The sequence below is a fragment of the Pteropus medius genome, unplaced genomic scaffold (genome assembly GCF_902729225.1).
Source record: "Pteropus medius unplaced genomic scaffold, Ma_sr-lr_union100, whole genome shotgun sequence".
In the NCBI taxonomy this organism is placed as follows: domain Eukaryota; kingdom Metazoa; phylum Chordata; class Mammalia; order Chiroptera; family Pteropodidae; genus Pteropus; species Pteropus medius.
Window position 1 is genome coordinate 1748191 of NW_024342471.1, and position 26285 is coordinate 1774475.

Below are 26285 nucleotides of genomic sequence, written 5' to 3' on the forward strand. Positions count from 1 at the left end.
AATGGGGATGCTGCCTTCCTTACTATGTCACTGGGCTATTGGAAAGAATATATGAGAGAATGATGTAAAGATGCTTTAAATAGTATAAAATGCAATGCAAATGTGAAGTGCTATTATTTTTAGTGAAAACATATTTTCATTTATAAAATTTAGTTGTTTTTATGTAGTTTTTTTCAAAGAAGTGTGATAGTTTGTGTGATAAATTATTGTGCAGCAAATACTTGCTCCCTTCCCACTGTGGGCTTCTTGCTCCATTGACGTAGGCTTGGCCATATGACTTCCTCTGGCCAATGGGGTTTTAGAGGGTATGATGTGAGCAGAGGCCTCCAATGTGCTTGTACAATTTGGCTGACCTCTTGCACTCCTGCCACTGTCTGTGAGAACAAGTCCCCCAGGTAATCACCTGGGCACAGAATGAGACACATGCAGGAGATCTGAACCTAAACCCCGGCCTGGAGCAAAGCCTAGCTAGATCAACTGACCCACAGACTATTGGTATGGGAATAAATTCTAATTATTGTAAGCCACTGAGTTTTGGGTTAGTTTGTTAAGCAGCATTATTGGGAAATAGCTGACTAACACAGAGTGGAATATTACAAAAAGTAGAAAAAACAATCTATCCACACTAATACTCTCCAAAGACATATACTGTCGACATTTCGACGTGTCTTTCCAGTCTATAAAATCCTGTATCCTGGGGCATTTTTGTGTATTTTTTAAATTTAAGTTTAGTTGGCATACAATATTATATTAGTTTCAGGTATGTAATCCAGTAATTTGATATTTATATACCTTACAGTATGATTACCACACTAAGTCTAGTAATAATCTGTCACCATGCAAACTTATCACAATATTATTGACTATATTCCCCTTCACCTTTCTCACCCATCCTCCAATCCCCTCCCCTCAGGTAACCATCATTTTGATCTGTTTCTATATATCTGTTTTTGTTTTATTTGTTAATTTGGTTTTTTTTTTTTCAGATTCCATATATAAATGAAACCATATGTTGTCTTTCTCTGTCTGACTTATTTTACCTAGCATAATACCCTCTATGTCCATCCATGTTATTGCAAATGACAGAATTTTCATTTTTATAGCTGAATAATATTCCACCATACATATATCACATTTTCTTTAACCATTTATCTGTTGATGGACAAAGGTTATTTCCATATTTTGGCTCTTGTGAATAATGTTACAGTGACCATGGGGTACAGATATAGCTTCAAGATAATAATTTTATTTCCTTTGGATAAATTCCCAGCTGAGAAATTGCTGGATCATATGATCATTCTACTTTTATTTTTTGAAGAAACACCATACTGTTTTCCATAGTGGCCGCATCAGTCTGTATCCTCATTTAAGATATTTTCTTTCTTGCTTTTCTGATCCTATCCAGGAAATTCTTGTACAGATTCTGAATTTGATCATATTTTCACCACAGCCAAAGCTAAGAGCATTAGCCTAGTCAAAAAGAAAACTGGAACAACAGTAGAGGAAAATCGAAGCCTCAGTTTGAATCTGTAAAACAAGGGTTTGGATTGTGTGGTTTCTTGTAGCCCTTTGTACTCCAGCATTCTTCGATTATGGTACATTTTCACCCACAACCAGGTTGAGATACATCCGCCACTCTGATGTAATAATCTAGGGTATTTGCACCATACGTGTACTTTTCTTCCAAATCTCTGGCATCACTCTGCCAACACTGATCCATTATCTGAGTCAGGCCACATAATTCTGTAACTCGAATTTCAGGGCAGGTTGACAGGCTGTTATGACAGCCAAATATACCCCAAGGACAAAAGGGATACCAAGAGGTTAAATGGCTATGCCAACCAATGTTAGAGCAAGTGAAATCAGGCTTCTGCCTCCCCAAAGAGTAATCTTAACAGTAATAGAGCTATTGTTACATGGCTAAAAGAATCAGAAGGCTAACATGTATTAAGGTCTATTACTTGGGCTTCCCGTGAGTTCTCTCAATTCAACCTCTGGGTGAGGTAGACATCATCAGCCTCAGTGTAAAAATTAAGAAATGTTCAGTGGTGTGTCGGTTAATGTTTAATAATTCTATGAGAGGGAGGGAGGACTAATTTGCCAATTTTCCCAGTGTAAGACTCCCACCACAGCCAACATGACACCAATATGACATCAGTGAACACAGAGTTAGGAAGAGATTCAAACACTCAGCTCTCTGATCGGGATGAGCCAGCTCCAGGACAAACCAGAACCGAACTGTGTACACAGAAGTCAAGCAACTTGTCAAGGTCACTCAGCTAGAATGTGGTAAGTGAAGATTTGAACTCAGATCTTCTGCTATGCTCTTTAGCACTACTCTTGATATTTCTGTGTGAACAGTAAGGCCTCTTGAGCCAAGAACCCTAGGTTGCCTTTATTTGCAATAATACCCCTGAAGTGACTTTTCCCAGAACGTAGTTGGGTAAGGACTACCAAAACTCCATGGACATATTTTCCTTCCTCCAATTATATTACGCCAGATTTCAAATGCCAAAAGAGTGAAAATTTCTACTAAAAAAAAAACTGCAGACCTCAACTCCTGGCCCACTTGTCTAGTAATGACATTTAATTGCAAATCTGGGTCAGAGTTAGGGTTCAAGAGGGGAGGATAGGGTTCCCCCTTCTTAACAGAGCAAACACCAGTCCTTGACCGGAGACAACCCCATCTATCCCCATCCCCATGACTGGTTGGCCCAGGTCTTGCTATTGCTTATATGATTAATGTCAATCCCACCAGAGAGAGGTGACTTTTCCTCAGGGCTGAGCTGTTTTTAGACACTGAGTAATATGTTCTTATTCTGACCTTTTTTTCCTTTTATAAGTGGTTCTTTGAATCGGGTAGACATCAGGGGAGCAAATGGGCAACCAAACACTTGGCAAGAAGCTATTAAATAATTTATTGCTTAAAACTAAGCAAAGTTCACTCTAGGATAAGAGGCTGCAAATGAAAATACATTTGGGGGCAGGTGATGTACATGGGCACAGTTTGTCAGACATGAGAGCACACAGATTTGTGAGACAGGCCCTACCTACATAATATAAATATATTTAATTTATATTAAATAATATCGTATAATTTATATAACTTAAATATATAATGTATAGACTTCTATCAGAACTGCTTAGCTACAAGGGACAGAAAATCAAAAATAATAGAGGTTTTTCTCTCTTCTACCTAAAACTCATAAAACATGTCAGGGACCCACATCCTTTTATCTTTTCACTCTGCCATGCACAGCTTCCACTCACAAAGTCAACTTATGGTCAAACATGGCTGCTTTATCTTCAGGATTATGTCACATGGTTTCAGTTAGCTACAAGGGAGGTTGAAATATTTGGTCTTTATTCAGATTAGCCATGGGCTCAACTAAAAATCAGAGTTCTTTTAGTGGTAAAGAAGATGGTAATAGATATTGGGAGACAAGTAACTCTTTCAGCCATAAGCACGTACTATGTGCCAGGAACTATGTTAGCTGCTAAGCATAGTATATTAAACAGTTTGTAATGTACCAAAAGACAGATGTCTGAGCAAATAACTCTATAATACTGTATAATAAGTATTATTCTTGACATATAAAAAAAATACATGAGAACAAAAAAAATGAGAGAATAATTGGTTTTGTTAGAATCAGGAGGAAATTAGGAAGGACTTCACAGAAAGGGGACATTTAAGCTTGGCCTTGAAGGATGAGTAAGACTTTGCCAAGTTGGGAAAAGGGTGGGTATTAGATCAAGCTCGGCAGAGGGGGCCATTAGTAGAGAGAGCCAGTGAATGAGAGCCAAATACCTGACAATAATCACCAATAAAGTAATTGTATTAATATTTTATTAAGGATTAATAAATCATGTATTTACAATCTATATTATTTTCAGTAATGACAGAAAGCCACCACTGTTAAAATTTGCTTTCCAAACATTTCATATTCTAACTCTCTGAAATCACTATGTTATACCTTCTTCTCAAGAAGCTTCCTCAACATTTACCCTCGGCTTCTGAGCTCACCTGTATATTATTGAGCAGAGTGAAGACATCAGATGGGAACAGCCTCTTTTCACTCTGCATTTGCCCTCCGTGTCTTTCTTCCCTCCTGCCTCAATGAGAAAAGTGTCCAATCTCCAGCCTTCTGAGTATTATCCCCTTGCGATCCCCAAAGAACTTTATTTCTACAGTTTCCTCTTCTCTATTTTGCATTTTTCACCTATCCCTATCTCCTGGTGCATTCTAGCCTGCAAACATGTTCTCTATCTAGGAGGGTTTTAAAACATGGCTGCAAATTCTTTGCTTCCCATCAAGAGGTCAGGTCTCTGCCCCTCCCCATAAATCTGGGTGGGCTTGTGGCTGGATTGACCAATAAAGTACAGCAGAAGTGATGCTATGTGGATTCTAAATGTAGGTCACAAAAGGCTGTGTAGCTTCTGTCCTGTTCAGGGGACACACCCTCTTGGAGCCTTGAGGCTACCGTATAAGAGCTTCAATTACCCTGAGGTCACCATGCCAAAGAAGTCACAATCAGGCACTGCAGTTGACAGTCCCAGGGGAGCCCAGCCTTCTAGTCATCCCCACCAAGATGCCAGACCTATGAGTGAAGCCATCTTGAACCCTCAAAACCAGCCCATTCAACAGCTGAATGTTACCAGTGACTCTCTCTAGTCAATGCAATGTGGAGCAAAACAACCATCCACCCAAGCTTGGACCAAACTCCTGAGCCACAAAAATCATGGAATAGAATATAAGCCACTAAGTTTTGTTGCTTAAGCCACAAAGTTTTAGAGTACATGTTAGGCAGCAGTTGATAACTACAACACTATATCCCACCTTAGATTTTGAACTTTACCTTGCCCCATTTTTCTGCTCAGTAAAACTTCTCCAAAAAGTTAAGAAGACTAACACGCACTTTCTAATGTCCTTAACTCACTCCTCTCTGGATTCTGTTCCTAATCCCCCCTAAACCCTGCCATTATCCAGGTCATAAATGTCCTCCATTATGCAGCCTCTCAAAACCTGCTTGCCAGTGTCTTCCTTAATAAAACACTGTTCTCTCTCGACTTCCCGACTTTCATGATTCCAAACGTTCCTGAGTTTCCTCCTACCTCCCTGGTGGCTCCTTCTCGGCCTGCTAGCTCCTTCAAATGTCAGCTTAGTTCCCTTCTCTTCTCTCTCTATGCACTTTCCCAAGGTGGCCTCCACCAATCTATTTGTTTTAAGCACCATCAATATGGTGATGCCTCCAAATTTAACTCTCCGGCTCTGACCTCTCCCCAGAATTCCAGTTATTTCCTCAACATCACCTTTGGAGGTCAACCAGATATCTCAAACTTAATATAGCCAAAGTAGGGCCTATGATTTTCCTACTCTAAATCTGTTGCTTTTTTGGACTTCTCTACCCCAGTAAATGAATCTCAATCCATCCAGTCCTCAGGTCCTAGAGCCTAGGGATCATCCTTGATACCTTCTTTTCTCTCATCCTTTGTGCATTAGTTTCCTATGGCTGTTGTAACAAATTACCACAAACTTGATGGCTTGAAACAACACACAATATTCAGCCATAAAAAGGAATGAAATTTTGATATATGCTGCAATATGATGGACCTTGAAAACATTATACTTAGTGAAATAAGCCAGACACAGAAGGACAAATCTTATATGATTCCACTGATAAGAAGTACATAGAAAAGACAAATATAGAGACAGAAAGTAGAACAGAGGTTACCAGGAGTTGGGGGTAGGGAATGAGAAAGGGGTATAGACTGCTTTTTTGTTGTAGATGATGAAATGTTTTAGGCATAAATAGTGGTGATAGTTACACAATATTGTGAATGTATTTAATGCCACTGAATTGTATACTTAACTAATAGTTAAAATGACAAATTTGTATGTTTTACCACAACAAAAACAACAATAACATAAACATTTATTCCCTTAAGAGTTCTTAAGGTAAGAAATTTGAAATCAGTTTCAGTGAGCCAAAATCAAAGTGTCAGCAGGGCCATATTCCCTCCAGAGTTTAGGGGACACTCCATTTCCTTGCCTTTTCTAGTTTCTAAAGCTGCATTCTTTGCATTTCTTGTCCTCCCCTTTCTCTGTCTTCAAAGCCAGCAGTGCAGCATCTTCCTTCAGTCTCCACATTACCTTCTTCTAATGTAACTCTAGCTTTGCTCTCGCCTGCAATTAACATAGCAACAGGAGTGGCCTTTTAACACATAAAGCAGGCCATGTACAACTTACATGATAGGATCCCTGCCTATCTCCCCCTTTACCCACTAACCTCCAGCCACAAAGATCTGCTTTCCGTGACTCAAATACAGCAGGCTCCTTGCTGCCTCCATATCTTTGCACATGCTATTTCCTGGAGCATTATTCCCAGGACCCTTTGCATAACAGCTCCATCTCATCCTTGGGTCTTAGTTCTAATGAAGCAGCCCTTCTAGACCATCTCCACTCTCCTCCCCAATTCCTTTATATCATATCAGCCTGTTTATTTCCTTTATCGCTCTTGCTGTAATTAGTAATTACCTTATTCGTGTATCTATTTAATGTCTATATTCCCCAACAGAATGAAAGCTCCTTGAGAGGAAGGACTGTATCTGCTCCAGCATTTAGAACAGCGGCTAGTACAGAGCAGATGTTCAGTGTATTAAATGAATAAATAAACAAGTGATTGCAGTAACAAGCAACCTAAAACCACAAAGTTTATTTCTCATAGTATATATCCATGTGGTTAGCCTCAGGGGAGCTCTGGTCTACCTAGAGACCCAGACTGATGGAGCAGCCACCATCCCAAATAGTATCAGTTTCAAAAAATTGAAAAGAGAACTATCATATGACCCAGCAACCTGACTTCTGGGTATTTATCCAAAGAAATCCAAAACACTAATTAGAAAAGATATATGCATCCCTATGTTCATTGATGCATTATTTACACTAGCCAACATGTGGGAGTAACCTAAGTGCCCATGATAGACAAATGGATAAAGAAGATGCGGTGCACATATACATATACAATGGAATATTACTTGGCCATAAAAAGGAATTAAATCTTAACATTTGTGCAACATGGACAGACCAAGAGGAAATTATGCTAAGTGAAAGAAGTCAGACAAACACAAATACCATATGATCTCACTTATATGTGGAATCAAAAAAAAAACAAAATAAACAAAACAGAAACAAAGTCAAAGATACAGAAAACAAACTGATGGTTGCCAGATGGAAGGGGGTTGGAGGGCTGTGTGAAAAAGGTGAAGGAATTAAGCAGAACAAATTGGCAGTTACAAAATAGGGATAAAAAGTATAGCATAGGGAATATGGTCAATAATATTGTAATAATTATGCATGCTGTCAGGTGGGTACCAGGCTTACCGGGGGGATCACTTTGTTAGTTATATAAAATTTAACCACTATGCTGTACACCTGAAACTAATATAATATTGAATGTGGACTGTAGTTGAAAAAAACTGTTGTCAAACAAAAAAAGAGAACCTTGGAAGGTCTCACACCAGCAATTAAATTAAATTAACATAATTAATAAATTGCAACTCATTGGCAGGAACAAAACGTAAAAACATGGTCCCACCCAACCCAAAGAGTCAGGAAGTACAATCTTAAAGTGGCCAGAAAACCTGAACTATGTGGCAAATAGCACTAATAGCCACCACATGGCCTTTTACAAAATGACCCAAATAACCTTCCTACTCCTTTCCCTACACTCCTCCTCCACGGCCCGTTATCCTCCTGCCATTGTGAACTGTGCATTCCCTTGCTATTCCACGACTCCATGCCTCGTCATACCTCCATTACTTTGTATGTACTGGGCCATCTGGCTGGGATACTCATCAGAGGTAACTAGTTTTCTGACCATTGATTCATTTTTTCTGTTCTTGAACTTTGTATAAATGAAACTGTACAATATGTACTCTTGTGCCTGGCTCTGTTGCTCAACACAATGTCTGTGAGATCCATCTGTGCTGAACATGCCAAGTTCCTTCTTTTTGTGGCTTCCTAGGAGCCCACTGTATGACTAAACCATAATTTGTGGATCCATTCTCCTATGTGTAGCCTTTTGGCTTATTTCCAGTGTAGGGCTTTTATGAATAAAGTTGCTATAAACATTTGGTATATATAAGTGTTCAGTTCTCTTGAGTATAAACCCAGGAGTGCAATTGCTGAGTCATTAGGTGGATATACGCTTAGCATTCATAGATAGTGCCAAACAGCTTTCCAAAGTAATTGTACTATTTGACATTCCCATTAGCACTTTAAAAGAGTTCCAGTTGCTCCACATCCTTCCCAAAACTTGGTACTGTCGATCTTTTAAATTTTGGCCATTCTGGTGGGTGCATAGTAGAATCTCCTTGTGGTTTAAATTTGCATTTTCATGATGAGTAATGAGCACATGCTCACAGGCTTATTGGATACATTGCATTTCTTCATCCAATAAAATATAACTGAACATCCACAGCGCATGTGCAAGTTGCTATAGCCATAGGGAATAAATAACATTCAAACTCCGTGAGATTCCAAATCATTGCTTTGTTTGCACAACATGAGCACTTTTGCTTTGGGGAGAGTTTGTTTTTAAAAAGAAAAAAAAAAAACATATTAAAAACCTAAATAAATTTACAGGCAAACTCTGACTGTTCTTCTGTAGAAGATCCCAAATAAGAAAATATAATTGACTAGTAACAGAAAAAGCAGAAGGCACAGTTAGTAGACACTCATTCATTCAGCAAATATTTCTTAAGCATGTATCATGTGCAGGTAGTACCAGACACTGGGAAGCAGCAGGGAACAAGCTGGACACAGCCCCCAGGCTAACAGAGCTCGAAAACCAGACCTCGGTGACACAATCGGGCTCTCACACTATTAGTGACGGTTTTGTCTTCTACCCCTCCTAAACCGGGAACTCGTCGAAGGCAGGGTCCAGGTCTTGTTCATCTGTGAGTCCTCATTTTCTATAGTGAGCACCTGGGGCACATACTGGCATGTTCTCAGGATATGTGTGCTGAATTGCTGAGCCTGAACCAATTCCTTTAGTTTACAGATGAAAAATACAAGACAGACAAAAGCTTAAGAACATAGACGTTGTACCAAATAGGATAGTAGAGGTGTTCCAGATGCAAATCCAGTTTCCTGTCCCAGTTTAATGACCTTTTACACATGTGCTATCTCTGGCTGTGGTAAATTCCAGAATGTGGTTTATAAAAACAGCCCATATACTGTTCTGTCCCATTTCTCACATCCACAAGCAAAATAAAGTGGCAGATTAAAGTCCGCCCTCTCATTTCAGATTGAAACTTTTTTGTTACAGATTTTAAAAGGATCTCGAATAATATTTTTAAAAATTCTAAGCATTCTACAAATCCTCGTGCCAAAACCTTACTACTACTGAGTGACGCCTCAGTAGGAAAATAAACATGAATCTCAACCCATGACTATTTTATTCCCTCAAGATCATTTCCCCACAGGCAGTTCGGCCACGTCAGCGGAGCCCACTCAGATATCTTGGTCCCCACCACGTGAAAGCCTCTTTTCTGCATACCATTCCATGAGAGCTGGCTGCCCGGAGACTTGACAACCTGGTACCATATCCTCCCACAATCACCCTCCCCTTCCTTGGGCTTATCATTGGTGTCAGAGAAGAATGCAGCCTTCAAGTTTGTACATTCCAACTCCAGCACTTAGAGGAAGAGCCCTCAGCAGAGCCAGCTGCCGTCAGCAGGGCAGGGCGGGGGCAGCGGGCTGAGCAAGTCACCTGTCACCTAGGCCAGCCCCCCTCACTCCATCCCGGGTTGTCAGAGTTGTAAACAGAGCTGGACAGGACCCCCTCGGAAAGCACCAATTCTGGGTCTCTGGAGCAGCCGAGATTAGGAGTATTCATTTCTGGAGTTCTGGGAATGGGATGGGAATGGCAGGGGTCAGAACGCCTTGAAACTCTGACCAATGACCTGACATTGGCTAGGTATGTTTACTTGCCATACCTGTGGGAAAAGGCCTACAAAGCTAATGCCAGGGAAGGTGAGACCTGGTCACCTGGGCAAATAAGCCAGAGCCCAGAATAGAATAGTGAGAATTAGATCACCCTTCTTTCTCAATAGATAATTGGGACTCATCTCTGTAACCTCAGACAAACCAATTTCCCTCTCTGGGGTTCAGTTTTCTCTCTCTAAAATGGACAGGGAGGGAACCAGACAAGTTCTAAAGTCACTTCTAAGGCCAAGGATCCATGACTCTGATTTTGATCTAAAGCAAGAAAAGAAGTGTTGCCAAGTATGTAAATTACTGGCTCTTTTTTTGCCCCTGTAGGCTATGGTTCTACTAACACTCTAACCTTGTGATCTTCTTCCACAAGATCTTTCTCCCAAAGATCCATAAGAAACTTCTTTGTGATTCAATTCTCTCCTTCCACCTCCATCCCCACCCCACCCACTGTGCCCCAGTTCAACCCTCACCTGAGCCCTTCTCGAGGCTGGGATGCTAGGGACCTGGGTTTCGAACTTCAGGCACTTGAATGTAATGTTTACCATCTTGCATCCTGCCCCGTCCACTCCAGGGCACCATGAAGGAATTCTGACTCACCACCATGAAGGAATTCTGACTCACCACGTACTCTTCCCATTCATTTGTTAAACATTTGTCCCAAGTGCCAGACACCACCCTGGCCACCTGGGCTACCGAGAAGAATGGCATGGCCCAGTTCTCAGGAATTTTAGTACTAAGTTAGGGAGCCATGTCATCCACCTGATGGCAGTCAGCCCAGGTCACCTGGGAGTGAGCCCCAAGGGAGAGCCTGCTTGGGCAAAATCTTAAAGGGTGCTATAGCAGATGCTGTCAGTGCCCATCCTCTTAGCCCTCCCTGGAGTTGCTTGATCCATGCTCAGAACAAGCCAGGCATGCCCGGCAGTGAAAGCCACAGGAAGATCCGAGGGTCCCAGAGAAGCTGAGCGACCTACTCATTAACGCAGTGCCTTCCTTTCTCTGTCTCACTTCCTTACTCATTCTCCATGCTTCTTGGGATCACCTCCCAAATAAACTACCTGCACCTGAGTCCCTATCTCAGGGTCAACTTTTGAGAGAACCCACAGTAGGTATGGAATGTGAGCTGAAATGGTCAAGGGGGAGAGAGAGCCGCTTGGGTAAAGTGATGGCAGGCTGGAGGTGGCATGGCTTTTGGCATTGTGTGGCGTTTGGAGGACACATACTTGTTGGTCCCAGGACTTTGTTGTGAGACTTTAGCATCCTTGTCTGGAGGGGACAAACACTTCATTCATCTTTTCCTGACCTCTCAGAGGTGCTAGAAGAGAAGGGGCTGGAGAAGGTGGCCAAGGCCTTCCTGAGAGGTGCCCAATGGCCCTGCTCAGGCATCTGCTTCAGTCCTGGGCTCTCAGGGCCCCAAGGAGTGGGCTCTGTTTCTTCTGAGAATGAACTGCTCATCTATGAAAGGAAATTTCCCAACGCACCTGGCTTCTTTCATGATTTGGGTCTATCTAAATATTTGGAAAATGTTCTCTTGTGCTTATAGGGAATATTACAGTGTCAAATGCTGAGGCCTACGGAAGACAACGTAAAAGCAGTGGTTAAGCCAGACAGACTAACTAGCTGTGTGCTCCAGAGCCTATCAGCCTTTGTGAGCTGCAGTTTCCTTATCTATAGCACAGTAATAACAGCCAGAACCTGATGAGGATTCAATATGATAATGCATACGAGCTTAGGCTCTGACTGTAATAAGTGTTCAATTTAAAGAAGTGTGATTGTTCTGAGAAGGAGAGAACACCCACTGGGGCAAGGCCAGCCTGCCACCTGAGTGAGACTAGTAGGCAAACTCTGCCAAGCAGGGTCTGCCACCAGACTCCCCAGCTCAAAAGCCTACCTGGGCAGGCCACCCAAGGTGTGTCTGCCTGGGTTGGGTATGACCAGAGCCAGAGCAACAGAGCTGTCCGGAAGGCCAAACCTGGACACCAGGTCAGCCTGTCCAGTCAGGCCCTTTGCTGCCATTGGTGAACTAGCCAACAAGCAGTGGGGACAAGAAGTTGGCTCAGAGGGCCTGGGGCTCTGGGCAAGCACAGGGTGATGACCTCAGGGGAGTTCCAAGACCAGGGCCTCTCCAGGTTCCTTGCTCCACAGGTGGATAGAGAAGCACCCCAACATCACCCCCTGGGGTCCTCTTTTACAGCCCTCCATGAGGAGCCAACTTACTTCATCCTCAGGCTCTCTGTTCAAACAGGTGTTTTCCGTGGATTCGGCTTCCTCTCATCTGGGCAGCCCTGCCTGAACTTCCGAGACCCCTGCCGGCCTCAGGTGGTCCATTGCCCCTAGAGTAGACCTGGCTGCTTTAACTCGGAGAGAAGCTGATGTTTTAATTGACCTCTGTACCCGGTGAACCAAGCAAAGGCAGAGGTAGAGATTCACCTGAGGCTGCCCCCTGACCCACACTCTGGTCCTCTCACCTTCCCACCTTTCCCTCCCACTTGGCCTCCTGTGTTGTCCATGGCGTAGCGTTTCTACCTCTGGGGCTTGGGCTCCCTGGGTGGTGACTGCACTGCCCCAGACAGGGTTGCACAGAACAAGCCTCTCCCTGCCCCAACCTGGGACCAATGCAGAAATGCTTCTGAGCAGCAAGGCCCTGGCTGGCACTGAGGCTGAAAGGCTATTTTGAGGCTTTGGGTGGAGAAGGCCTCAAAGATATCCCCAGGAATGTGCAATTATCCAATTAACCCAACATGCCAGTTCCGAGGTATCCTGGGGTTCCTCAGGGCTGCTCAGATAAGGACTGACAGGAGGAAAGACCCCTGCAGTTCTGATCTCAGGGTCAGTGTTCGGGAGGTTGGGGGCGAACAACCCCTGGCCTGGGGGTGAGGGAAGGTGCAGATCAAAGGTCCTCAGACTAAATGAACAGTCTTATAACTCGGAGGGAGAAAGGCACTGTCTGCTCTAAACAAATGTGCTCTAAACAAAGCTCATCTAGCATCACTACAGCTTCAGGGAGACCTGGGGCTCTCGGTAACCAGGATCAATAACCCAAGCCATGAGTCGAGAATGCTTTCTGCATTTCTGCCCTTTTTATTTATTCCCACCACTTCTGAGAGACAAACATCCGTGTTGTCACTGAACTGGCTCCTAGAGAAACCAGACCAACCCTTCTTGTGTCCCCTGGATCTGGTTTGAGCCTGTCCCTGCTCCCAAACTCCTCTGAAGCCCCCTCTCTGGCCACCGTTTCCCATAAATCTCTGCAGACCTTCGTATGAACTAAGGTACATTCCTCCTTTGGGGTGTGGGGCCTCCTCCTCATGCTGGCTCACCATTTAGCATCCAACTGTCCCAGGAAATGGGAACCACATGGCAAGAGGATCAGATTCCTGGGAGGTGACACTGCGCCTCTGCCTCACTGTACCCATTAGCTCTCAGCCCTCCCCTTGGCCAGGGAGAGCTGACTCCCTCATTTCTCAGCCTGGAAAGGAGGAGTAAGGTGAAGTGAAGATGGGGAAGGGCTAGGAGGAGGTGCTGGGCATGCAAAGGGACAGGCTCAAGCCCAGAGTGAGAGGAGGAGACAAGCAAATGAAGGTGTTGCTAAAGACCACAGTGTGAGAAAGGAGGGGCTGCAGGAACCGGGGTATCTCAGGCCGCCTCAGTGGGTGGGGCCAGAGGGCAGGGGCATCTGGGAGACAGGCCTCTCTGGAATTCAGAGTTGAGCTGCTGTCTAAATCACTGGCTCCTGGAATCTATAAGACAAGACTGAAGACTGCAAAGGGGCATCCAGAGGTCCCAGATTCTAAAAGGTCAGCTTCCGGTGAGTATGACATACTGCTGGACACATGGCTTCCTTGCCTTAGTTTCCAGGATCTTTCTCGCTGCCTTAACCCCTGAGCAGCAAGAGGGAGGCCGGGGTGGTTGCCCAGAGACCTAGTGGTCGGCAGAGATAGCTGGGACAGGAGTACACACCTACAGAAACGGAGGAGTATCAAGGGGTGACCTCACGGCCAGGGCCTGCTAGAAGTAGCTCTGCAGCCCCCAGACCAGCCCATGGCTGCCTGATCCACCCCCACCTGATCTCTCAGCTGCCCTGTACAACCCTGGATACTCCAGAAACTCCACGCCTAGTAGCCCTCAGCCGTCCCTCCTGGGCACAGCTGACCTCAGGAGCCATGGCTTTTGTTGGGACCAGAAAATATGACTCCAGGTTCCCAAGCCTCACAGCTGTTTGAGGGCTCCTTTCTTCCCTGAAAGCAACTCTGAGTTGTGCCCTCCCAAGAAAGAAACTCAAGATCTTATTTTAAAATGTGACCTGCAAACCATGTCACATGCAAACCACGACTCATCTGCAACTCGTCAGTTGTAGGGGGGAAAATTGGGGCAACTGAATTTCCTCGAGATTGACACAATCTTCCTCTAGTCCCATCTTTATAGTCCAGCAGAACTTTTTCCCTGGCTGAAGTCATTCGTTGCACACCTGGGGAGAGTTTACAGGAATAAAGGACATGTTCCCGTCCCTGGGGAAGTTCGTGGCATCAGGACAAGTAACTGAAGAGGGTTACGGGGAGGTTCAAGCCCAGACAGGACAGATGAGGGAGGCCTTCTGCAAAAGGTCCCCTGTGGATTAGCACCCACATAATGAGACAGAATTAGAGGGAAAGGCATCACTGGGAGAAGGAAGGGCAGGAAGTGCCACGGCCTATTTGTGGAGGGGATGGGGAAAAGCAGGTAGGGGCAAAGTCACTGCACACCCAGTAACGCTGGGAACGTCCACTGCCTCCCAGGGAGCATCTAAGGCTCGTGCTTCCCCTCAGAGCCTGGGGGTAGGGGGGACATTTGCCCTGCCTTCCGTGGTTTCCGCTGGATTTAATGGGCTGTCACGTTGTTCTCTCCCCAGCCACGCGCCATGTGGTGGGCCCTGCTGCTGCTGCCGCCAATGGCGCTGCGCACCAGCAGGGCAGGGCTTCTGCAGGAGAGGGTCCCCCTTTTCCGGATCACTCAGCAGGGTCCCTGGGGGAGCGAGGCCAGCAACACCACGGGCACATCCTGCGAGGGTCTCTTCGCAGCGGAGAACACGACCTTGACGCTGGTGAATCGTAGCCTAGAGCGCCTACCTGACTGCCTGCCCCGCACGCTGCGCAGCCTGGACGGCAGCCACAACCTGCTGCGCGCCCTGAGCGCGCGGGAGCTCGGCCACCTGCCGCAGCTGCAGGTGCTGACGCTGCGCCACAACCGTATCGCCGCGCTGCGCTGGGGCCCAGGCGGGCCGGCGGGGCTACACACGCTGGACCTCAGCTACAACCAGCTAACCTCCCTGCCTCTGTGCGCCGGGCCCTCTCTGGGCAGCCTCCATGCGCTGGAGCTCGCGGGGAACCCTCTGCAGACGCTGCCGCCCAAGGCCTTCACTTGCTTCCCAGCGCTGCGCCTGCTCAACCTCTCCAGCACCGCGCTGGGCCACGGCACCCAGGGGGACATCGCCGACGCCGCCTTCGCGCCCCTGGCCACGCTCGAGGTCCTGGACCTCAGCAGCACGATCCTCACGCAGAGTGAGTCCTGAGGCTCCGGGTTTTCAGAGGCATGCTGGGGGATGCGCTCCCCGTGGTCGGGCTGTAACTATCTCCAGGGGTGGTGACCTAGATCCTAGCTCACAGTGCCGCTCATAGATAACCCCAGCTACATTTCCCGAACCAAGTGGTCCCTGTTCAAAGCTCCATACAGACGTTAACTCCCTGAGTTCCAAGAGGTGGGAACAGGAAGGCGAATGACTGGCTCGAAGTCTCACAGCTTATTAAGTGGAGCCTCCAAATCCAAACCCAAGCTTTCTGGGTCTAGAGCCCAAACTTTTTAGCCACGTAGTTCTACTGGCACAGCTGGTAAATGCTCCTAGGATGGAGAAGGGGATGTTTGGGGCTCAGCACTGAACACGCAGTTCATGTGAAGCAACCGATGTTCTAAGGGTGAATTCGTTGGCTTTTCTACTTGGTTGACTAAAATTGTGTCTGTAAATGTTGACTCCTTCAAAAAAGACACAGGAGGAAGGTGAGAATACCAGTTCTCTTGTACTTAGTGTATTCTGACTCTGGTTCACAGGTCGGTTTTATTATTTTTTAAAAAAACACTTCATGTATCTATGATCACCTGTTCCACCATAGACAAAGAAAGAAAAGAGCGAAAACTAGAAACCCAGAGGAAGGGAAACTTCCCCACGTGTCAGGAGAGCCACAGAGTTAGGTTTCTGGGCCTCTCCTCTTCTTCTTCCTCACCTTCCTCAAAAATTTCCCCACTCATGGCAACCATCGGAGTGAAGTGTGGATACATCTGTATGAAGTTTGGGGTGTCTCTGTGTGGAGAGGGTGGGCCAGCAGCAGACTTGGAGACAGTGCCCTTGGTTCGAGTCCTGGCTCTGTCTTTTCCCAGCTGTGTGACCTTGGGCCAATCATTCACCTCTCTGGCCTCAGCTGCCTCAGGTCGAAAGGAAGGAAGGACCCGTCATCTCTGAGGGCCCTTCTGGCTGAAACGGCCCAGGCTTCTGAGATTCCCAAAGCTGCCACTATGCCCTTGCTCAGCGGTGACCTTCGAAACTCACTTTGTCACTCTCGGTGTTTCCTTAAGGTTGTGCCAGCCTCCCGGGTTTATGCCTTCCTGGGTAGTAGGAAGTTTCTCTTGTGTTTCAGTTCAGACGGGGTGGATCAAAGACCTGTCGAAGCTCTCATCCCTCCACCTGAGGAAGATGCCCAGGCTGAGGAGCCTGGAGGGAGACATTTTCAAGATGACCCCTGACCTGCAACAGCTAGATTGTCAAGATTCGCCAGCACTTACCTCTGTCCAGACAAACATCTTTCGAGACACTCCCCGCCTACAGCTCCTTCTGCTCCAGAAGTAAGTGTTTCCAAGTCACATGGCCGAATTTTGTCCATTACACTATGTTGAATAGGTGTAACTATTTTATAGAACACACTAGACCTTAATTTTCCTCCTATGGCTCCTTTAAATCCTTTTTGGGCTTTTGTTCTTCCTCATCCTAAGATATCAGCAGTGATATCTTAGGCAGATTCCAGCTAGTCTGTCCAGCCTACAAACCATGCAACTCAGTCTCGTTCAGGGCAATATTGAATCTCCAAACTCTCATGCATGTAAGGTTTCCCTTAAGCCCCAGGTGAGAAACCTTGGGAAGAGGGGGTGAGGGCATCGCATTCTCTATTTCTCCATCCACCTGCTTTCCCCTGTGGGAAGAAAGCCCCTTCCGGGTTTGAGTGGGTCTAGGGAGGAAAGGTGAGAGGGTAGGAAAGTCCTACTTGCAGTGGGGACCCAGGGTTGGTGCCCTATGGCCCAGTGATGTCCAAAGTGTCACTATATCCACCCTTCAGCATCCCTTTGAAGATGACCCCAGGCTGTCTCCTTTCCTAAGCACCCACATCTGGGTCCTGGGAAGGAGGCACCTTTGCCCCACCATCACTCTCAATGTAGCCACTTTGTTTACTCTGCTGGTTCCCGCCCTAATCACAGTACTTCACTTTGGGGCTTTTTATGAGGAATAGGGAATCAGAACATGCAGAGCACTTAGTACAGTGCCTGGCACATGGTGTATGCTCTATAGCATTAATGAAGATGAGGTGGTTTGTGGTGAAGGAGATGGTAACGATGACAGTCGTGGTGGTAATGGTGATGGTGATGATGTTGATAGTGTGGTGAATTGATGATAGTGATGGTAATGGTGATGATGATGGTGGCGGTGATAACATTGATGAGAATGAAATCATCTCTGGCTCAGGTTCCTCTTTTGAGCTTTAGACTGATGCAGCATTGTGTAGAAGGCACCAGATGTGGAGCCAAACTGCCTCGGCTCAAGGGGCAAGTTATTTAATGCCTCTATGACTCAATTTCCTCATCTGTGAAATGGGGATAATGGCCAAATTCTCTCCCTTTGAATTGTTGAGAGAGGAAATGCTTTGATATGCCTGGCATAGAACAAGAGTTTCAGATTATTATTATTAATGGGAATTTGCACTAGATGTCTCATAGGTCTTTTAGTATCCAGCAGGCAATTGGATACATGAGCCTGGAGCTTATCACAAGGCCTGGGCTAGAGATACCTGGAAGTGCTCAGCCCAGAATTGTTGGAAGAAACATACAGTGATGATGCTGCTGGCGATAGTGGTGGATGGAGGTATTGGTAGCAATAATGTTGTTGATGGTGATGATGGTTTTGGTGATGATGGTGGCAGTGATGATGACAGCACAGCCCCTGCTTTCAGGAACCTCACAGTTCAGTGTAGGCAGCAGACATCTGCCAATTGTTACAATACATTATGATCAGTGTCAGAGGCACACACCACATATTGTGTTATAAAACAAGTAGGGCTAATGATCAGCTCCATCGGATCGTAGAAGAACATAATGGATCCATTCCTTTAAAGGTGAGTTCAAACTCACCAGGTGAATGCCGGAGGAGAAAGACAACCCAGACCCCAACATAAGCAGGCATAGCTGGTTCAGAAGTGATGGCCACCTCCTCTCATCCCTGCGCTTCTCAATTCACTGCAATCTGACCACCCACTTCAGCTCCGTGATTGAATGGAACCAGTGGTATTTCAACTGCTAAATCCAGTGGATGCGTCTCTGTCCATTGAGCCTCTTGTTGATTCTTTCCTCCCTATCAACACTTACTGTCTCCTTGTTCTCGGAATGCTGCCTTGGTGCTTCTCCAGCCTTCCTGCAGATGCTTCTGAAGGTCCTTGGCTATTTACATTTCCAACTTTTTTGCATGTCATTTCTCACTCTACATGCTGACCCCAGCACTGTCTCCACTGCCATATCTGTTGCCTCCTTTGCCATCTCTGTGCTGTGGACACTCAGTTAAGTATCTCCAGCTCAAGCCTTTTGATAAGCTCCAGGCCCATGTATCTAACTGTCTGGATGTTGGAAGACCTATGAGACGTCCAGTGTAAATGCCCAGAAATCATCATCATCATCATCATCATCATCCGAACCTTTTGTTCTGTGCCAGGAATTTTTAAGACACATATCAAATCATTTCCTCTCTCAAGAATTCAAAGGGAGAGAATATAGTCACTATCCCCATTTCACAGATGAGGAAACTGAGCCAAAGAGGTATTAAGTAACTTGCACCAATTCACACAGCTAGTAAGCAGTGGAGTCAGGACTTGAGCCCAGGCAATTTGGTTCCACATCTGATAACCTTAAATACTGCATGAGTCTGAAGCTCAAAAGAGTAGTCGGAGCCAGAGATATAAATCTGGGAGTATAAAGATTAAATTTGAAGCCACAGAAGTTAGTAAGATCAGAGATTTAGATAGAAGAGGGCCCAGGACTGAGTCTTAAAGAACCCAAACTTTTAAGATCAGGAAGAGGAAGAACCAGGAAAAGAAAGTACCACCGGTGAGGAGAGAAAAACTGGGAGGGTGTGATGCCCTGGACAGAAAAGAGTTCAGTTCTGCCAACCACTCCCTGAGAAGGGAGTGGTTGGCAGAACTGAATGCCTTTGAGAGGCCTAGTCATCTGAGGACAGGGGAATAACCCTAGGATTGGGTGTTGGTGACATTCATTCTCAGTGGAGCCAGAGGAGAGCATGTTCAAGAGCCACTGCTGGTGTAAATGGCTCTTAAGTTTGGCTTTCCTGTCACCAGATCCAGCCTGGTCTCAACAGCCCCTTCCCAGCTACCCTTTAGGGCAGCTTTAGGTCAAGTTCTCATCATTTCCTACCCCACTTACCAAGGGCCTTATAATCAGGGACTTTGCCTTCAGGGCCCCACCCTTTAGTGTAGGGGATCTTAAACGCTTCTGTGCCATGGACTTCTTTGGCAGTCTGGTACAGCCTATGGACCTTTCTCAAGAATGTTCTTAGATGCATAAAATAAAGTACATAAGCTTGCAAAGAAACCAATTATAGTTATAAAAATATTTCTAAATGGTGTTTTAGGAATATACATGTATGTAGAGTGCTTTTTTATTTAATACCTTAAATGACAAAATCCAGCAGCGGGTTTAATAACTTCGATAATTTTGATGATTATAAATGACAAGAAACTACTGAAAAGTGATATGGAAATATCTATGATTTCTATTGGATATTCGCCCATGGTTTGTTGCCTTCATTCATTGTTAAAGCAAATGGTAAATTTTAACAGTGAAATATAGTATCCTCCATCCATGTTCACGGACCTGTCTCTGTGGACCTCAGGTTAAGGACCCTTAAATCCAATCACTACATTCAGCCTGGAGATCTGTCTAAATTATAAGCCTCCTGCCAAATGAAACCCTTTCAGTGCTTTTCATGGCTTGAAGAAGGTTTCATTTCTTGGCTGGCTTATCCTGGGCCCCATACCGCACCGCCACTGATCCAGCTGGGAGGAGGGAGCCTCTTCCTTTCTGGATGCTCTCAATGAGAGCCTCTGTAGCTTGTTAAATTCTACCTTCCCTGCTGGATTCTCTCTCTGCCCCCTCAGCCTGGCCTAATCCTGGCATTCCTCAGCTCACTCAGTTTCCTCCCCTGAGAGGCTATCTGTGATAAAGAGTGGGTGACATTTGGGTGCACCCTCTGGAGAGGAGATAGGAGCCTTCCTGGCTGCTCTGCCAACTCAGCATGCTCAAAGCCCTCCACAGTTCCCTCCAACAACACTGCACACAGGAGGGAGAAGCCCTTGCAATATTTCTGCAAAGAAGATAAAAGACTATTTGGAAGAACAAATGGAAACTTCTTTCATGCTAGGGCTGTGTCAGTTCAGACTCAGAGTACCCCTAAAGGGGGACATGCACTAGGACGTGAGCCAGGTTCTCCTTTGCCTCCTGGGAGATGAGAGACACAGGGAGAGAGGCCCCAGCAAACCCAGTTAAGGCTCCATATATGTGAGGCCATCCTAAATTTTCTGGCCTCAGCTGAGGTGGCCCAGATCACAAGAACCACCGAACCAACCCACAGAATCAGGAGAATGAATAAACATTTATTGTTTTAATCTACTAAGTTTGGGGAAAATTCTCTACTTAGCAAGAGTTAATGGATACTCTTCAGCGAGGTATCTTCCAATGGACAGGTGTGGCGGGCCGTCAGCTACAGTCCAACTGCAAGAGTACACATCCAAGATTCTCATTAAGAATTCCTGCCATTCTTTGCGACTAGTCTATAATAACAATATCTTACTTTTGTGTAGAGATATACATTTATAAACACTTTCTTCATCACAGACTCTTTTTAATATAACCAGTGGGCGGGGAATTGTCTCCATTTCATCCATATATCATCCACATAATATCATCTATATCATCCATATAATGGGTGATATTGACTGGGTTGGTGTCTCCACTTTACAGATGACAAAAAAGGAAGTCCAAGGTCATTAAGATTTTTGCCCAAAGTAATATCTAACCCCTAACAGAATGGTTTCCCCATGACACCACCATGACTCTCTGGGAATAGTTCTGACCTGATTGTAAAAGCCTGACTTAACTGCTTTTCTGTGTATTTCAGCTGCAACTTGAGTTCCTTCCCTCCTTGGACCCTCCACTCTTCCCAGGTCCTATCCATCAATTTGTTTGGCAACCCCCTCACTTGCAGCTGTGAGTTGTCCTGGCTCCTCATGGATGCAAAGAGAACTGTCCTGAGCAGGTAACACATTAACAAAACAGGCGACCGAGGGGTGAGGGTCAGCCCCCCAGAGCTGAAGTTCTTGCAGCTCATGCCTTGCTCACGTATCCATGCTGGGATGGTTGGCAGTGTTGGGCAGAGCAGCTGTCCCCCATGTTGTCATACTCAGGAATCTCCAGGTGATGGAGATTTTGCCTCCCTTCCAGCCAGCCAGAGGTGTGGGCAACAGGGAGGAGTAGACATAGGACATTTTAATGAGCCAGGCCAAGAGGTGGTGCTCATCACTTCCACTCACATCCCACTGATGGAACATCAGTCAGCAAACCAAGCTTAACTGCAAGGGACGCTGGGAAATGTAGTCCGGCTCTGTGCCCAGTAGGAAAAAGAAATGCACTCTGTGAACAGTTGGCTTGTCAATGTCAAGCAATGTTAGCAGTGCCCCATTTTACAGACGAGTGGATTGGGACCCAAAGAGGGGGAGATACTTGCTTAGATTCATGCAGCTGCTGGGTGGAGAAGGCAGAATCCATCTTCCTCCAAAACTGCGCTCTTAACCAGTGGGCCCTCTTAGGTCCCCAAAACAGAACCTGGCCTCCTGTGTCATTCAGTTCAAGGCCAGTGAGCTTACAAAGCTCTCGTGGGACAGGAGTCCTATGAAGACTTCTCATTGGCTCTTGGCTGGAAGAGCTAGTTTTGCAGTGGGGAGACATGCCCAGGCTAGCCACTAGGAAAGGATGGGGCTGGGGACATCTCTGGTCTTGAGCGCCCTCAACCCAGCTCCAATGCTAACCTGTCCTCTTTGCAGCTCACTTTGGAAAACAACCCCCCTTCCAGCGGGGGTTCTTTTCTTACCTCCCACCCAAGCCTGAATATCAAGCAAAGATCAGTCTGCCCCACTCGCCCCTTCACATTATCTCCGAAGTCAAACACCCAGGCCCTTTGCAGTGAAGGGTCTCACTTTGTATTAATGATAAGGTTCAGAGTGCATGCTCTTTACACCACTTATTACTGTTCACTTTGGCTGCATTACTTAACCTCTCTGGGCCTCTACCTCCTCATCTGTAAAATGGGGATAATAGTACCTACTTCATTAAATTAAATTAGCCGATACAGTAAAGTGCTAACAATCGTCCCTAGCAAGTGGCAAGTACTCAGAAAATGTTAGCTCGTATGTGTTGTTATTAGTACTCATGGCCAGGGAGCAGGTAGGTGAGAACAGAATGGCCCACTGTACTTAGAGAATCTAGGCCTGCCTTTCACAGTCCTTCCCCCATTTGCTGGCCATACTATATAGGCAGTTAGTTCTTTCTGCACTTCCGTTTCCTCTTGCACAATGGGAGTGATGATAGGTGCCTCCTCCATAGGTTGCCCAGAAGGGCAGAGAGGTAGTACGTGTCTAATGTGTACCTGGCATGTGGTACCTGGAAGATGCGTTGACAAGGTTTTGGCAGAGTATAGTCTGCACTGAGGACACAAAGCCCAGCACAGGAGCAACCCTGATGCCAAACACCTTCTAACTGGTTGGCCTCCCCTCTAGGGCAGCAGACACCGCGTGCGCACCAGCTGCAGGATCCCACGGTGCCTTCTCAGCCCCTCTTCAGCTCTCCCAGCTGCCCAGTGTGTGCCATTCTGACCAAAGCACTACCCTCCTAGATTCCAATCCACCCTCCTCTGTCCATTCCACCCATGCACCATCTACACAGGGTCCCTCCACCCTGCGGGGCACAGCCCCCTCCCCTCAAGCTGCAAGAGGCCAACGGAGTGTCACAAAGGACCCCTCCCACCCTGTGGGGCCCCACACACAAGCTGCATGGCCGCACAGCCTTGTTGGAGAGGGGGCCACCACCTCCATTACCATCTCTACGGGAGGTTCCAGCAACTCTGGCAATCCGCCCAGGGCCACAAGCACAGCTGGGACAGAGCACAGAGAACATGCTACCTGGCTTGTCCTTGACCCTAATGTCTCAGCTGTCTCCACCCCATGGGCCAGCAAACACCCCAGTCTCGTCCCTGCCTCCCCAAACCCGGTGAGGACGCCCAAGCCCGCCTGGAGGACACGGGCCACCCCACAGGCTCTCCACCCGAGTCCTTCCGAAGGTGGGATTCCAATCTTGCTGTTGGACGACTCCAGTGAGGAGGAGGAGGAGGGGAAGAAGGAAAAGGTGGGAGCCCCTCCAGAGGATGTCCCCTGTGACTACCACCCCTGTAAGCACCTCCAGACCCCATGTGCAGAGCTGCAGAGGCGCCTGCGGTGCCGGTGTCCAGGCCTCAGCCATGATGACACCATCCCAGACCCTCCCAAGCTGCAGGGGGTGTCTGAGACCACCGACACGTCCGCACTTGTCCGCTGGTGCGCCCCCAACTCGGTGGTGCGCAGCTACCAGATCCAGTATTCTCTGGAGGGCTGGCCGGGGAACCAGTCGGTGGTGAGGGATATCTATGCCACTGCCCGGCAGCACCCCCTGTATGGGCTCTCACCGGGCACCACTTACCGTGTGTGTGTCCTAGCGGCCAACAGAGCCGGCCTGAGCCAGCCGCAGGCCTCTGGCCCGTGGGGGCCGTGCGCTGCCTTCACCACCAAGCCCAGCTTCGTGCTCGTCTTCGCGGGGCTGTGCGCGGCCAGTGGCCTGTTGCTCGTCAGCACCCTGCTGCTGTCCGCGTGTCTCTGCAGACGGGGCCGGGCAACACGCAGGCAGCACTATGACACGCACCTGGTGGCTTACAAGAATCCAGCCTTTGACAACTCGCTGAAGCTCCAGACCTTCAGTTAGCCCAGCGTTCCCTCCACCAGTCGAACTCGAGCTGAGGAACCAATTGCCTGTGTGCAGAAAAGAAGATACAGAGTCAAACAATGCCCTCTCCTATCAGCTCTGAACATCTGTAATTCTTGTGAAGCTGGCACTCCTCCCACACGCGCGGAATTTGCCAAGCTAGTTTCTCAGTCCAAGGAACTTCCCTTCCTTCTACTTCACTGCCTGTTTCCAAAAATGTGGTGGTCTACACCAGACAACTTCTACTGAATGGGGCATTCTTGTGTGTTTTATTTGGTTGTGTTTGTTTTTGTAGCAATCGGCCCCAGTGTTCAGTAGACTAGTATTGTGTGTGGAAGAGATAAAACAAATTCCGCAATCCAGCCTCTTATACTAGACTGGAAGGAACATCCTCAAGTCATTTTAGGGAAGTTCACTCATGGTCAAGCTCATAGGCAACGCACGTGTTATTCAAGGAATCACTCCAGTGGATTCTTAATCTGAGAAGTGGGGGTAAGGGAGAAGAGAAATGGTTGTTTCCTGAGGACTTCTGGGTTTCTTAGTTGCATTCTAGGATATGGCAAAAAATGTGCTTCTCTAGCTTTTAGTTAAAAACACAGTCCTCTGGGTACATTTGTGAAACACAGGAAAAAGCTGTCCTTCTTAAAGTGTTTACTGAATTTCACCTAAATGGATAAAGGAACTGTGAATTCTTTTTTAAGGAAGCATAATGAGCTCACTTTTAGGAAATTTTTCTTAGAAGAAATGAGTGAAAGAGAACCTCAAGGCTCTGACTAGAGACTAAGGCATTTTTCTGCTCCCAATTGCATTAAACAATGCCTTTATGATTTGTATCTGAGTGTTGGATACGCCTTACCACATTTTTTCACTTTTATACAAATTTAGGAGAAAAGGTGATTTTATCAAACTATAATGGGGTCATATTGCTAATTTTCTACATTAGCATTTATATTAGTTTCCTGTGGCTACCATAACAAATTACCACAAACTGGCAATGAAATAACAGAAAATTATTCTCTTACAGTTCAGGCCAGAAACCCACAATCAAGGTATTAGCAGGGTTGGTTCCCTCTGGAGACGAGAATCGTTCCATGCCCCTCCCGGCTTCTGGTGGTCGCCGGCAATCCTTGGTGTTCCTTGGCTTGCAGATGTATCACTCCAACCTCTGCTTCTGTTGTCTCATGACATTCTGCGTGAATTTTTTTCCCTTTTCTATTCTTTTCCTCCAGCTTTAAGATATGTGACATGTAACACTGTGTCAGTCTTGAACATATCTTTTTGGGAGACGCAAACCCACAACAGCATTTATTTCTACAGTAAAAAAAATCAAGTTTGAGTCTCATGTATTTTTGTTTCCAAAAAGCGATACAAGCACAAAACCCTGCCGCAGAAACAGCCTATTCAAGTTTGACCTGAATGACTGAACCACTATATATTGTTTTGAAAAAGTTTTGAAAAGTTTTGAAAAAGCCTCCCCAAACTCTAAGGACTGAGCTATTTAAAATGTTGTCTACCAGCTTCCGATTAAAAATTGCAAAGGAAAAAAAAGCACAACGAAATCCAAAAACGTGACTAATTAGCATAGTTTTCAGACATGTAATTATCCCAATGCCTTTTAAGCTTACTAAGATTGTTATCTGTTATGTAGGGGCACCCAAATGAATTTCTGCTGTGCTTTCAGTTTGCATGCATGAATATACACTCAAACATGCCTAATAATTCCAATGTTTTGTTAAACTCAGAATTTACATGTTTTACAACGCAGGATCCAAAAACCCAAGGAAACTTAGACTATTTTTCTAAGTGTTGAGGTGGTCAAAGTATATTAACCAGAGCCAGATAAAACCTTTTCTAAAGAGAATATGAGTCCAACTCATAAGTCACACCAATAGCATTGACACTAAGCTACATATAAACATAATGA

General features: G+C 46.0%; 1 protein-coding gene across 2 annotated transcripts; it reads left to right on the forward strand.

The window, feature by feature from the left end:
• The first annotated feature begins 13445 nt into the window (after positions 1–13445).
• LRRN4 (leucine rich repeat neuronal 4) lies at positions 13446–25697 on the forward strand. Of its 2 annotated transcripts, none has more exons than XM_039863746.1 (5): positions 13446–13805; positions 14886–15534; positions 16663–16867; positions 21474–21611; positions 23128–25697. In XM_039863746.1, the coding sequence occupies exons 2-5, from the start codon at positions 14895–14897 to the stop codon at positions 24359–24361; spliced, it is 2217 nt and encodes a 738-aa protein (XP_039719680.1). In that variant the 5' UTR covers positions 13446–13805; positions 14886–14894; the 3' UTR covers positions 24362–25697. The 2 variants fall into 2 exon arrangements, with proteins under 2 accessions (XP_039719680.1, XP_039719681.1); XM_039863747.1 differs by having other exon boundaries at positions 13651–13794.
• The last annotated feature ends 588 nt before the right edge of the window (positions 25698–26285 follow it).

What these genes read in the sequence shown, in the direction of transcription:
- LRRN4 (XM_039863746.1), top strand. Translation starts at nt 14,895, where the DNA reads ATGTGGTGGGCCCTGCTGCTGCTGCCGCCAATGGCGCTGCGCACCAGC. An exon ending in CAGCACGATCCTCACGCAGA is followed by an intron (nt 15,535 to 16,662) that starts GTGAGTCCTGAG and finishes CTTGTGTTTCAG; the next exon opens with TTCAGACGGGGTGGATCAAA. An exon ending in AAGAGAACTGTCCTGAGCAG is followed by an intron (nt 21,612 to 23,127) that starts GTAACACATTAA and finishes CCTCCCCTCTAG; the next exon opens with GGCAGCAGACACCGCGTGCG.